The 14,955-nt window shown below is 43.5% G+C and overlaps 1 protein-coding gene across 1 annotated transcript in view; it reads right to left on the reverse strand.

Annotated features, from left to right (window-relative positions):
* The window catches only part of LOC113158978 (homeobox protein Meis1), a 73,328-nt gene extending 61,971 nt beyond the window's left edge, over window positions 1-11,357 (reverse strand). The window contains exons 1-6 of the mRNA XM_026355409.1: window positions 10,639-11,357; window positions 8,790-9,010; window positions 7,591-7,732; window positions 7,277-7,327; window positions 6,697-6,747; window positions 5,341-5,487 (exon numbers count right to left, since the gene is read on the reverse strand). Coding sequence (XP_026211194.1) covers window positions 5,341-5,487; window positions 6,697-6,747; window positions 7,277-7,327; window positions 7,591-7,732; window positions 8,790-9,010; window positions 10,639-10,650 — 624 coding nt within the window. The 5' untranslated portion in view covers window positions 10,651-11,357. The remainder of the gene's footprint in view (window positions 1-5,340; window positions 5,488-6,696; window positions 6,748-7,276; window positions 7,328-7,590; window positions 7,733-8,789; window positions 9,011-10,638) is intronic.
* Window positions 11,358-14,955: the final 3,598 nt, after the last annotated feature.

A 14,955-nucleotide genomic window follows, 5' to 3' on the forward strand; every position in this document is an offset into this window, starting at 1 on the left:
CTGTTCTCTGTGGTTGTTTTCTTTAACACCATTTTTGACCTTTGAAGCAGTGCTGTTTCCTCAAGTTGAAATCGGCGAGAATGCCATGTGTTGCAGCAGCGAGATGGCCTGCAATGACTCGGGACACATTCTCCCACTCAACCTAATGCTGGTGGGGACGCTGTTAGTGAAAGGGTCTGAAAGGACAGCTATTGTAAACTCTTGTTTACATTGCATTCCACTGTGACTAGATAAAGCAGGATCTGCCTGTCTGATAACTGGCCAGGCAAGTGCTTGCCCGACTACCTCTGCGTTCTGTGCTCTCTCTACCTCCTCTCCTCCCCTTGCAGCAGTATTAGTGCTTCCAAAATGAAAAGAGGGGCTGATAATGGTATGCATGGTGCAAAAAAAAAAAAAAAAGGGGGGAGCGAAGGACCCCTCCCCACCCTCCTATTCTGTTCTGCACTCCCCTTCCTCCTTAACTCTTCACAATAGACAAAGAAAAAAGAAGAAATAACCTTATAATTGCTGAAGGGGGTGAGGGAGAAAACTGGAGTTGGTCTCTTGAGTAAGTAAAGTAAAGTATGCTATATTGAAGAGCCGTCAGGTGCTCTTCAATCGGTTTTATAAAACTGGTGGGTTAACCTCACGGAGACAACCAGGGATAATTACATGCTGAGATAATTAACTGAGCTTTGAGAGTCGGTTTAGATGACACTCGTGGAAACTGACAAACTGATTTTCTTTCTCTGTGGCCTCTTCCACTTTAGCGCTCCTTGTTTACTCTCTGTGAGCTCAAATCCAAACAAAAACATTAACTTGAGTGCTCTCTCCCCTCCACACCATCTAACCCCAAACAAAGCATATTCCTTTCTTCAGCTGTGAATGAAAAGGCAGGCGTAATTTCTTAATGACACGTTTTGCTGCGGTTTCTTCGTTAGCCTAGCCTAGCTCGACTGGGATGTTCTCTGTGGATTCCTTGGAGACGGGCTGTTTGTGACGGTGGCCATTGTTGGGGGCTTGCAGGGGGTTAAGGGGGAGAGGAACTTTCCATTAGCTAAGTACACAAATGTTAAGCCAGGTTATTGTTTACTTAGCCAAAGAAACCACAACAGGCCTCGGGGACAGACATGGCCACCCATCATAAGAAACATGAGAAACTAGCCAAGAACTTTATTTCCAATCGGGATCTTACAGCGATCTGTGACTCTACTGAACTCTACTAATGCACGATGTGAAAACAACTAAGAAATCAACAACAATGACATAAAACCCAGTATTTTGTGCAAAAATAAGAAATGCACTGAGGATGTCTGAACATATATGAAGCTCCTGGCGTTTTTATTCTTTGAAGTCACTCAGTCCTTGATTTCTTTAATCAGAATCACCCCTACTTGTTATTCCAGCACAATAATGAAGAGGCTAAGAAACACACAAGTCACGTGGTCACTTCTTTGTATCACTTGTTGAATCCTTAACAGCCGCCCCGCATTCACTCCCCAATGGAAAGAAAGGGGGGAGTTCAGGAAAGAGTGGCGTAGGGAGGGGGGGTGTCGAGGAGGGAGGGGGGCAAGTGAGGGTCAAACCTCTCCTCTATTCAACTACAAAAGCTGCTATTACCAACAATCACTGCAATGACTGAAAAGTTTGTATTAAGAACAGCAGCGTGCCACTGTAGGACAGAGAGGGGATGAAAAACACAGAGTGTGTGTGCCGGTCGAGTCGGGTGTAACTCGATCCATACTTCAACAACAAGCGGATAGATTAGCGATAGCGGTGTACTGATTAGGAAAATAGTAGCTGACCCCAGCGGTCAGGGTTTCCATTGAGTTAGGAGGGGATGGGGGGTGAGAGAGGTTTAGGGGTCACTCTTTGACCGCCAGTGTTACCTAAACCAACACTGCTGGGTCTCACTGACCTGGAAACCAGTACTTGTATGGCATAACAGTGCCGATTGTTGGGAAAAGATAGCACTATCAAGAGTAAATTCTTACACAGTGACCACAACATTAAGCTAACACAAGCAGGGTTTGTTTAGGATTGTATGGAATATAATAAAACAGAAACAGGTCCCTAATATATACATGTTATTTCAAACTGGTGGCTATTTGTCTCTTTTCACACGATTTCAACAGCAAAAAATTAAAAAAATCCTGCTTGAAAAATGTCAGCTCAATAATAATAACAACAAAAATACCTCTTCACTAAATGTACTCAACAGATCAACTGCTGAGCATTCATCATCATTCAGGACTCTCACACCCACAAAAAGTCAGGCAGAGAATATTTTTTAAGGAAATTACAATTATTTCAAGCCGCACTTCAGCCTGCATGGCTCAATCAAGTGGAGGAGCTCTTGAGACTTGGAGTGAGTCCTCAGCACTATTAGTAGTGTTCTGCTCTACAGCGGAGAGTCCGGGCTCTCGGAGTTCATTAGCAAATTGCTGCGCCCCTCCCCGTGCTCTCTGTGCAATTAAAGGCAACTGTGCAAATGACGTACAGCAGCGTGGAAATACCTCCCTGCTTCTTTGGGCTGAGGTGAACATGTGCACCCGGCAAATAGGGACGCAATCAGCAGAGTGACTGCTGCCATACTTCCACAACAACTAGAGGACAGAGACAGATGCAGCAATATTCAGGGTGGACATGAGTCTTTCTTGATTAAAGAGCTCTGCAAAATTCACTGAATAACAGAATTTAAATATACTTTTTATGCTTATTTGCAGCTGAGCAAAGCAGGTTATATGCTTCCAATGGGGCAACTAAAATGTGCTGCTGGAGAGAAGGAATGAGGCAAACATGGTGGGAAGCTCTCCAGGGAGCAGCAGGGAACGGGTTAAGAAAGTCCAACTGGTGCTAACCAGTCACTCCACTCACATAGCACCTGAGGGGGGTGCTGCATTTATCAAGCCAGTCAGAACACACGCATGCACAAAGCAACTTACACACAAACACACACAGGCATACACATATATGCAGACAAATGCATGCACACAGCTTATACACACACGCACACACACATACCTACACAAAAAGCACACAAACACAGGAGGGGAGAGCCCAAACTGGCTGAGCTGCATTCACAAACCGGCACAGAGCCTCTCTGACTTTTTCACCTCTCAGCTATGCTCTGCTTTCTTTGAAAAAGGGCGCCCAGCGTCCCTCCTTACTCGCCTGCATAAGCAGGCTAACAAAACAATGTAAAGAATATTCAGAAAATTACTGTTATGACGCAAAGATGTATAATGCAGAAAGAAAGTCAGCATTGTTGGATTGTTGAGTTTAATCAATTCAAAGTATTTTTTTTTTTCCTCTGACATTTTTTTCTCCACTGCTACAGTCGCCTTACTGGAATAAATTGGTTTATGAATAAATGAGCCTGCTTTCTCTGTCTTGTTAACATTGTTCTTTTGTGCAAATTTTTGGCATTTTTTTCCAGTCCACTTCAACTTTATGCCCGAGGGCATATATTAAAAATACATATGGAAAGAGATAATGCACACACAATGCAAATTCGTTAAGGATGTCACTGCCTAACAACTGTAGATAAGATGTCACACAGAAATAGCCCACAAGATTCAAAAACTATATATTCAGCTGCATGTAAGTCATGGAGTGCAGGGCCATTACATTGACAATGTAAGTATTCAGCAGTAAGAAGCGTGCACCCTCTGCCTGTTTGGTTATGCCCATTTATACACAGCTGCTGCTGCGGACAGTCTCCATGTTATCCTACTGGAACATCAGCCCATCCCTCAATATTACACATCTGTCAAAAAGTTTCCCTGCATGTTAATGCAAACTGTGCCAGTGTGAAGGTTACTTATAATATCCTGTCAGCGTAAACATAAACTCGGGTGGTTTGCCCTGAATTAGCTATAGGTAGGGGGTAATCATGATATTAAAATAGGCCATGTCTTCATCTTACAGTCAATTAAAGATTGGCATCAGTGCCCCAAGCACAACATAATTTTCTTCATATACCTAGAAACCCAAGGGTTTTTAACACCCTTCATTTCCATATCTATATAACCACCATAAGGCGTCACTCCATGTCCTGACCTATCTAGAAAACTTTTGACAACTGAATCCCCGAGAGGACGCAACAAGCTGTTCAAAGAGACACTTAAATGCACAAGTGGCGTCTGTGTTATTTAATTCTCTTTCTGGATTAAATGAAGTATTATCTTCCGGGTGATCTTTTTCATTTCCATAATCAGACACAAGAGCCGGGGATGGAGGAGTGCATGCGCAGCGGCGGGGTGGGGGTCTCCCCAGTCCGCTCCCAGCCCTGCCATTCACCCCAGAACACAACATAAAAGGCGGTGGCTGTCTCTCTCTGCTCAGACCAGCCACTCAACCATATGGAAGTCCACGGATTTAAATTATTTAGCCTGATCGCTTCATTAATTTTTATGTCGGACTGTCCAACTAATCCCTTTAATTTGGACACTTGATTGTTTCCCCCTCATCCGTGTACACAGGTTATAGCCGCTACCCACCTAAGCTATTTTTAACACTCTGGGATAGTTTAACTTATTGAAACATCTCCTGCAACTCTGTCTCCTGCACAGATGACTCCACCTATTAATGGCCCAAAATCCAGATTTGCATAATTCTAATCATCGGCTGCTGTTATCATTATTTAACGGCAGTGTATGGACCATTAGGGTCATGCCTGTGCGCACACTACAATGTCCCCGGAGTGCCAACAGCCAGTGGAGCACATAATGAAGGCTGTGGTTATCTCTGATATCTACACAAAAGGAAACACTCCCTAATCTACCTTTAATACTCGCTGCTTCTATTGCTTACGAAAATAAACCTTAAAAATCTGTGCGCTCTGAGCGAAATAAAGGAGGAGGAGTGGATGGGTCTCGATAAGCAATGTGCACTCATGTCTAAGGAAAAATACTGACAAGACGCGTAATGAACCGTGAACTCTACAGTGGAGAAACCAAAGGCACCCAGACCACAGTGTGCAGCCCATCCTGCTGCTGCTGCTGCTCTCTCCTGGGCTCAGCAGCAGAGAGAGGAGCTGATAACGTTCAAACAGAAAAAAACACAGAGAGCCACTAAATTAAAATCGACATGAAACAGGTCAAGTTTATGGCGATGCTTTTTCGAGCTAATCTTCCCAGGTCGGTTCCGGGTTCAAGTCTTAATGGGCCAATAATAGCAACATTATTCAGAAAATTTTTCATTCCGATGGTTGGAATGTAAAACGGCCTTAATCATATGCAAATAACAGCGCAGCAGAGTAGTGACCCAGAATAGCTGAATAGCCAGCAGGGAGAACACACACACAAAGAGAGAGAGAGGGAGGGAGAGGGAGAGGGAGAGGGAGAGGGAGAGGCGTACCTGATCAAGGGCCACCGATGATCTTGTGATTTCCTCGCTGTCTGATTTGGACCCGCCCTCTCTGTCGTCTATGACCAAGTCGATGGGCATCTTTCCTTTGAGACAGCTGATGTACCGGTGACAGAAATTATCACACAGCTCATGTACCTACAGAGGGGAAGACAGAGGCGTCACACACTCCCCCAAAAAGGGACATCAACACACGACAGTGACATGTGCAACCACAACACCACACACACACACACACACACACACACACGACACTCTTTGAAATGCAAAAATAGTTTTTAGGTGATTTAGAAAATGTGAAAATCACAGCCCGATGGTTTCAGATAAAACATTGAAATATTCCACAGACTGGATCATTAACTACATATTATTGGTTTAATCCTGTGATGAGTTATTAAATAGTTTCAAACATATTTATTTATGCATTTTGTTTTTTTTATATTGCATCATTGTTGCTCTGAAATCACAAGGTGTGTCCAGTTCCCGTGCCGTGCCGTGCCGTGCCGTGCCGTGCCGTGTTGGCAGTGCGCTCCATCTGGACTCTGATAGCAACTTTATTTTTCCACCTCTCAAAATAGAGATATCGTCGAAAATTGACAGTGACAAGAGGGCTCAGGGGCTACAACGCACTCAACACCCGTGTTAAATTCATCATCGGTGCCCCGGGTAGTGGCCATTAGAGGAGAGTGACCCGCCTGACTGACATTTAAGGTAAACTGTTTAATTTTGTCTCCTTATTACATTATCACTGCCTCTGCGCCGCATCCTCACGCGTGAGATGTGAGAAATGTCAATTGCATCCGCAGAAAAACCCTGAATCCATCTTCTTCAGCTGTTCCTGTCGTTTTCTTTTTTACGCACAGACAAGTTTTATTTGCTGCAAACTGCGAGGGGGGGGGAAAGTTTAACTAACACTTCTAACAGCTTTGTTAATGTTTCAGAATGTTAAAGTTTAGATTAAAGTTGACTGTACAGGCTACCGTAGTCCATCTGATACGGAGACACATCGGAGTTTTACACCCACTAGTGCCTCTATCCACAGATGGCTGTCTGGGGCCTTTTGCCCTCCACAAAGAATCATTTCTGAAACCCGCAAAGTTCGCCTATATGTTTCACCTTGCATGCAATTTCTGCCAGCATTAAACTTCATTAAAACATGCGGGAGATTTGGCCACAGAGATATCCGTTCCAGTTGTAACAGCTTGCGTCGTGATTAAACGAGGAAGAGAAATGGCCCCATGATTGATTTTGACGCTAATTATAACCGACTAGCAAAAATACATTTATGCAAATACAGCCCATAGGTCTGAAGTGGCATAGTGGACAGAAAGGGCGAGAGAATATTACCTTCTCCAGCTCCAGGAGATGAAATCGTAAAACTTGAATGGCTTGAATCATCTGAAAAATTAAAATAACAATAAAAAATGAGCTGCACACATGTCTTGATATTAAACAGGCACGTTTTTCTCAATACAAGTAACTGCAGACGAGGAAAATATTCATATGAATGGATTTTTATGTGGAGCTGATATTAAACTTGGACGTTATTGCAATATGGAGGACAGGCATAACAGAGCAGGCTGGCGCTGCAATAAGCCTCAGAGTCAGAGACCTATTAGGCTCCAACTAGTCGTGAGGAAAACGTTACTTTCATATCACACTTAAAGAACCAAACTGTACAAAGGGAAAAGCAGGAATAGAACAACTTTCCAGGCAGGGTTCAAAGGTTTGTGACAGCTGTCTGACAGCGGCCCTTCATCTAAAGATACAACCGGGGGCAATCAAGATATCAAACAACCCAAAAAGAGGAACATCACCTCCAATCATGCTTGAAAATTTCAACACCACATGGTCCTCTGACACACGTGTGCAGCCCGCCAACATACATGCAACACTGTAGGAGAAAAGTACATAAAGTGTCTCTTACCAGATTATCCAACTCTGGATTCGATGAAAATAAAGGTTTTTCTGCCCGAATCTAAAAGAAAAACACTGTTAGAAAACACATGAATAAAGGCGCCTTCACGGTTATGTAACGTAGCATTAATTATGACAGTCAACTATGAAACTATGTTGTTTTAATTCGCACTTTACGCACAACAAACACCACATGATTTAAACTTTTTCAGCTCAGATTTTACTTTACGCACAGAAAAAGTCCGAGCTCCGCACTTTGTACATGCAGGTAAGAAGTGAACCAGCCCGAGCATGCAGATTCAAAAAAAGTCAAACTCTCCTGACCTGTTTTGCAAACACTGCTATGTCTTCATTGAAAGATTCCGATGAACAGACGTCTCCTCCCGCCACCCCGGGCTCTCTGGGGGTGCAAGTCGCTAATTCACATTTCTCAAAAATCAGTGCAAGCAAGGGGAACAGGGGGTGCCTGGGAACACACACAATAGCAAATGTCACCAGAGAGAACAGCGCCGGGGTCAAGACTACTCCAGGCTAGATTTAGCCAGCCATGCTACTCTCCACAACTCGCCCATGGGGACTGCTGCTGCAGCCCGTGCTATTATATTATGCAGAGGCTCGGAGAAAGGCTGCAAACAGCGGGCAGACCTGTGATTAAATCTAGGCGCACCTAATAGCATAAAAGCTTTAGAGTCAGTCAAACTATTTCTTGCACAGGTCTCCGTTTGGTGTGTGTGTGTGTGTGTGTGTGTGTGTGTGTTTGGCAAAAAACCTGAGGAGCTGTAGGTGGCTAAATGTGCGCACGTTTCTGTATAATTTATTGTTTAAGAAACCAGAGTTAACATGTGCAGGCTGGTTATGCCATGAGGTCAATATGAGTTCTAAAGTTGGGCCAATATGGCGTAAAATGGCGAAACTGTCAGTGGCTTGTAGGATTACCGTGAAAACATAATGCTCAGATTTGTTTAATTACCTCCAGTAAATTACTAAAATATCCATTTAACCATAAACATTTTTAATTTGCTGACGTGTGGCACATTAATTAAGAGAGGAGATAATTATTTTTATTCCTAAATAAACAATGAACCTTGAAATAAATTCAAGGCAAATGCTAAAAAATAGAGAGAAGTTTAAATGTATTTTATTTATTCATAATTATTCTGAAGAGTCCAAATAGATTTTCTGTGAAATACTGACCAGCAGCATGTCAGTCTCTTTTCTTTTTACTCCTCTAGTTGAGCCAGTAAAAACATTTAATAACGATGACTGACATAATAGCATAATACTCCAAACTGTGCAAAAATAAAAGCGCAAAAATAAAAGCATTTGCTTTGTGTCTTAGCGCCTGTGCGGCGGTTTGGGCTCCGGTGTTTTGCTGAAACACTTCTCTGGGACACACAGCTGTCCCGGGCGCTGAGTCGATGTGTTTCCTGCTACGGGACCGTCTTTACACCCACTATCCGGCACCGTCTGCCCCCTCCGGGCCAAAGAGTGAGCTCTCCAACGGACCGGAGGCTTGAACCTACCCGTATATAGCATCTTTATCTCTCTTGAGAGCGTCGTTAACGGAGGAGCCCATACTGGGAGGCATGGTGTTGGTGTGGGCGGTGTGCGGGTACTGGTGAGAGTGCAGCTGGGGCCCGTGGTTGAGGTGCACCGCCTGCATGGACCTGGCCCCGTGCGGGTCTCCGTACATGGTGGTCGGGATGCCCACCCCGTCCATCGCATAGTGGGGCAAGTCTTCGTACTGCACAGTGAATACACAGCCACAAGAATATGTCAGAGTCGGGTTAGAACTTTTCTACAAGTCAGGGAAATATTACAGAAGTTATTTAAAGTGGGAGACGTGAGATTTGACGACGGGAGGAAAATCTGTCAACCCATCGATATGTTTTCACATTTAATTTGAAGTGGTTTCCTCACACTGCTGCGCTCAGGTGACTTTTCTGCTTTCTTTGAAAATACTGACACTTGTATCACCTGCAAAACAACATAAATAAATTTACCCCGGTTGTTTGACTTTTAAAAGCGTGAGTCTGACTTGTTCAGCAGGATCCTGTTTATTCTAGGAAAACTCCAACATTTATTCTAAAGTGAAAACTAGTTTTGTTCTCAACTAATTCACAGTGACCCGTGAAACTCTCAGGAAAAAAACTGATGAATTATTTAGTGTGTTCCAAATTATAAAGCACAAGAAAGTAAAACTAAAAGGACACAGTAGAGTTGTTATAATAAATATTATTAACCAGGCAGTAATTGAGTTTTAATAGCAAACGCCTGGTGTCCTGTGTTTTTACCACGTACAACAAATGTCTTAAAAACTTGTTAATTGCTGTGTTTTCTAATTTTAAAGGCTCATAACTGTGCAGCATCTTAGAACCCATAAAGCCCACTGTGGTTGGTGAATGAAACTGAAGCAAGTGAACGCGTGTTGGATTTTTCTGACGATGTTAAATTGGAGCTGGAGCTTCAAACTTTTTTCACGTGTTAAATAATATAGTCTCGTCCTGGCTCTGCTGTCTAGTCGTTATTAAACACACGGCAGGTTTGTTAAAACGCACAAACGTTCATTCAGTTCTGCCAAAGCTGTAATAAAAGGTGTATTTGTGGTTTGCCTCTTTAGCAGATTAAATCGAGGCTTGAATTATTGATAGTTCTCTCTAAAAGTGGCACACAAGTGCCGGAGAAGGAGTAAAAAGCATTATCACTTCAAGCTGAGCGTTTCAACTGGAGGGAACGAGGTGCAAACCCCAGCGTGGTGCAGCTCCAGTGCCAAACTGAACAGCTAAATGTGTCCGGCGAGTCCCTAAGATCTCCGCTTTTACACCGTTTACTGTCCGTTTGAGGATCCGGCCGCTCTTCTGAAACGGTCCTGGACTGTGTGAATCAAAGCGTTTGTCATCAGCTCTTCACTAAAATCTGCCTCACTGGCATCAAACTAATGTGTGATGCACGAAGAACTGAGGGTGAAGTTGGGATTTTTTGTTTTGTTCATAAATGCTCCAGTGAATCTTGACAGTCTGGGGAGAAATGTGGAGATTTGCTTTGCCTCTCTGCCCTCCCCCCCATTTCGCTTCCAGTAACTGGCCTGTCATAACTAATCTAAAAAACATAGCCGATGTGAGATATGATCACGCTTCTAATGTCCCTCAGTGGGCCGGTTTGTGGTGCAAACGAGACCGGCCGTGCGCAATACCGTGCCAACAGACGCCAAACATGAAATTGTGTCTGCATGTGTCAGGAAGACGACAGAAACTTTCGCCGCGAGTGTGTGTCCGTGCGGGTATGTGTGTCATTAAGCCACGTTACAGTGCAGGATTGCATTCAAGCACAGCAGACTTAGAGAAACTTTTTAGGGGGGACTGCCCTACGTACCCGTTGCGCCATAACCCTCCTCACTCCCTGGTCGTCCTTTCAGTTTAGATAAATCCCCTCTGAGGCCAGGGTGGAGACGAAATGAAGAAAGAAAATCCAAGTAAATGGGAAGATGTTTCAGCCAAAATCCCGTATGCCCTTTTTCCACGGAACGGTGAAGCCAGCCCCCGCTTTCTGCGCAAGTTTAGCCCCGGCGCTGCAAATAGGTCCTCGGCTATCCTCGGGGCAGCGGCGCCAGACTCCTTTTCCAAAACCAGGGTGAAAATAAAATAGTCCCTCAAACAAAACTGGCGACTCTCATAGCTTTTTGCCACTCCGCCTGTCAGTCAAAACAGGAGGGCTTGTCAAAAGTACCGGATGAATGATGGTCCGACGCGCGTCTCCACGGGATCGGCACCACCTAAATGTTAATGGTCACAATCACAGTTAAAAAATGAAGCAGCTCTCCTCTCGTTTTCTTTGATCACTCTCGGCTCCCGGCTTGATTTTCTTATGCAAAAGCGTCTAGTGGAGATCAAGAGGAGGTGGGGTGATAATTCTGGCTTAGGCTTTCTTAAAGGAGCCACGATCGATGCTGTGCATGTGTGCGCATACGTGTGTGTGTGTCCCTCTCTCTCTCTCTTTCTCCCTCTCTCTATGTGTGTGAGTGCGTGTGTATGCGTGAGCTGCCTGCCCGTTTGTGTACAATGGATGTGTGTGTTGAGCTGAGGAGGAGCGGAGGATCTGGACCAGACTGCTGAAACCCGGAAGTTGTGGTGGCCATAACAGGTCGCGTCTTACACAACGCACCGGGCTGCAGCAAGTCGTGCGGAGAGGAGGGGGGGTGGGAGGACCCTACGAGCCCAGCCAGCCGCACGGCGAGCTGGAACAACACAGGGATAAACACAGAATCTCCTATGATTCCAGCGCCATGTCTCCTCATCATAAAGTGACTTTATCCCTCAGTTTGGACTCGTTTGTAAACACTGAGACGTCAGAGTGTCGGGATGACGCCGTCAGCACCAACATCTCGGCTTGTAAATAGTTGATTAACGACGTGAACCTGCTTTGAAGTTTGATGTGAGATATTGTCAGGTATGTTATCCAGAAGCTACAGGGTCTGAATTGTAGGCTACATGGATTTTACTTTATAACCAATCATTACAAAAAACAAATAAGTTACAGGTCTAAAATCAGCTCCTTTGAAAAGTTTACAGTCAGGTTCAGTGTCTGGAAGAGTCTCAACAATCATGTTTGCATGAAATTCACACTGTGTGTTGCAGCCAAACATCCAGTCCTGCAGGTTTTGGGCCTCTTGCAGCTCATTATCAACTTCTAGGAATCATATTTGCTTCCCACGACTGCACTAGAGCGCATTTAATAAGGAAATGCACGGCTCAGGTTCTCTGAGTAATGTATAGTTATACTTTTATGGGAGTTATCTGAAAGCAGCGCGTTGTCTGTGATGTTACACACTGACTGCTCTCTGTGTAAAATCACTGTAATTAATTAATGCTCAGATTGGCACGGATTGTGGCACGAATGTTGAAACCTGAAATAAGTCATTAAAACGTTACAGCAGCGTTTCAAAGCATCCTTTATGTCTGAGTAACAGTTCACATGTCGTCCGTCCCTCTCCCCCACTGCAGCGCTGAATGGGTCGCTCCAGTCTGCCCGGGCTGTCCAATGGCAGACAGGCACAGACAGAGGAGCCCCCTATTGGCTCCCCACATGATCGATCCGGAGTTGATTGATCGGTTTTAGGCCACATTTGCTCGGAGGCGCAAAACAAAACATCGTCCGCGAACAGAACGCACACACTTTGTGTTTCCTGACAGCTTCTGCAGGCTGTAAATCCACCAAACACTGAATATTTGACCATGATCTCTCACTCTCCCTCTCTGACACACACCAATTTTCTTTTCACATCTCTGACTACTTACTTCCAAACGCAGCCAGCACTTGGACTCAACTCCTCAGTGAAACACAAGACTTTGAGATTAAGACCCAGAATAACTTTTCTCTTGTTATTAATTCCACTCTCGTCTCGTCGTAATGAACCGTTCACTTCAGTGGGAGCTCGGTTTGCAGAGGATAGATTGTAAAAGTTTGGTCAAATATTGATGAGCTCTGATTTATGAAGGGAAAGTTAGGTTCTCGAGCAATTTCAAAAAAGTAAAAGTAATGATCTAGTTGATTAATATCTGGATGTAAATTAACAAAATAGTCTGAATTTACTTCTTTTTCTTGTTTCTGCACCGGGATATAAATGGCTTCAAATCTCCTTTGATTTAGTTTAATTTTTTTAATTAAAAAGGATTTGAACTGTCTCAAAAGCAGCATAAACTATTTATGAGATATTTATGGGATGGTTTTCATGTGAAAGATTAGTTTAGCTGCAGAAATTCCAGTATATTGTTTATTTTGTGGCTGTTTTCCACATGATCATCAACACCTCGAGGTCTATAACCAACTTTTTATTTATTTCTCAACCAAACACACATGAACACACAGTGTGTATAACAGTTTCTTTAGCTGCTGATTATGCTCATGAGGTGTTGCTGCTCGGTGACAGCATGTTCTGAAGTTTGTTTGGTTTTTTTCTGCCGTGCAGTGCGTCCACTCATCGATCACCTGCCCCGGTGACAAAAACGGTGTCATAACGTGATAATGCGGCTTCACACGTTCGGCGGTGATTCGTGTGCTTGAATCCGAGCGATGGGATCCGATGGGACAATAATACAGGCATGAAATGACGATCAAAGCCTCCTGCAGTCCGGCCACAGAGGCTCCGGGGCGCGGGCAGCACAGAAGCCTCGAAGCGGCGCAGGACGCACGGACGTTTGCGCGCAGAGACTCGGATCAGATCAGATAATAAACTGGATGGACTTAAGCTCGTCGAGTCTGTTAATTCAATTATTTATTGGTGAGTAGAAGCTCTACGTCTCTTATTCTTTTTTTTTTTTAATATTAATATTAAACAATTAAGCGGCTTTTTCTTAACAATGGTATTTTTGAAGCTATTTTAATTAAAGAAGTCTACTTTCAGATACATGTGTTGGTTTAAAGTAACGCAAATATGATGATACAGTGCTACAACATAGGGTACACTGCATTTTAGTGAGCAATTGAGAAGAAATGGGGCTAAATTAACATGAAAGGCGCTTCTGCCCACTGTAAAATAACTACTATGGCATTATAAAGCAATTAAGCTCCTTCAATTAGGGTCTACAAAAGCAAACTGGAGCTGCACTTTCTCTCCTGGAGTTGCTCTTTCGTGAGGGTCAGCGCATTTTGGCATTCTCAAAGAGAGCAGGGGGGCAAATACCGTCATTTCTGCTTAATCCGCTTTGCGTTGACGGCGATGCTTGAGTCGTTTCAATAAAATCAGCAGGTATTACTTTCAAATGGCTGAACGTAAATTGACAACATGTTTGACTGCGGAAACAAATGAAAGCGTTTTTACGCAGCCGGTGCGACTTGACTAGTTTTATTCAGAGAGGTTCAGTCTTGATATTTAAGTTTAATAAACACACTCTTCATATTGTGTGTGTTCACTGGGTTTAATGCAACTATTTTAAGTCACCACCAAATATTATTTAGCTCAGAAAAACTGCAGAAATGTGAATATTATTTTTAATATCTACAGTTTGGAGAAAGTTAAAAATAAATTTAGCAAACAGCTCCAGGTCAGAAATGTAAATGCTGTCTGCTTGTCGGTGATCGCTTGTATCGTTGCATCTGAGGCTGTTTAAAGAAACAAAGAGTAACTGGCAGCTCAAGGAGTCAAACTGAGGTCAAACTTTCTGCAGCCCCGCAGCTCTGCACCCAAACGTGTCGGGATCTGCAAAAAAAAAAGGCCACTGACTATCTGCTTTGTGTCACACAGGCAGATAGATCGACCTGCTGGGAAGTTTTCACAGCGTATCTAATTATATGAAACTACTAGTATATTATCGCCTGTCAAAATATCCACTCGGATCCATCAGGCTGCGTTTAGACGCTGAGTCCGGGTCAGAAAAAGACGTTCAGCTTTGTGCAAGCAAATCATTTCTTTTGCCATTAGATATTTAGAACTTAGTGCACCGAGCTATAATATGAAGTAGCATGCATGTGCAATGCAGTGTCACATAAGAAAAGCACATATGCATCATATCCTGAGTCTCCTCCACCGTTTCTAAATTGTTACCAATTAATTAAAATGAAGAAAATTATTTAAAAGTCGCTTATAGTGTGCCTCAAATTATTATAACAGGAGAATGAGGTGTGATTTAAAAAAAAAGGTTTTATGGAATAAAAAATATAAAAAGTAATGTAAATGTAATTATATTACCAAAA

The sequence above is a fragment of the Anabas testudineus genome, chromosome 15 (assembly GCF_900324465.2).
Source record: "Anabas testudineus chromosome 15, fAnaTes1.2, whole genome shotgun sequence".
Classification (NCBI taxonomy): domain Eukaryota; kingdom Metazoa; phylum Chordata; class Actinopteri; order Anabantiformes; family Anabantidae; genus Anabas; species Anabas testudineus.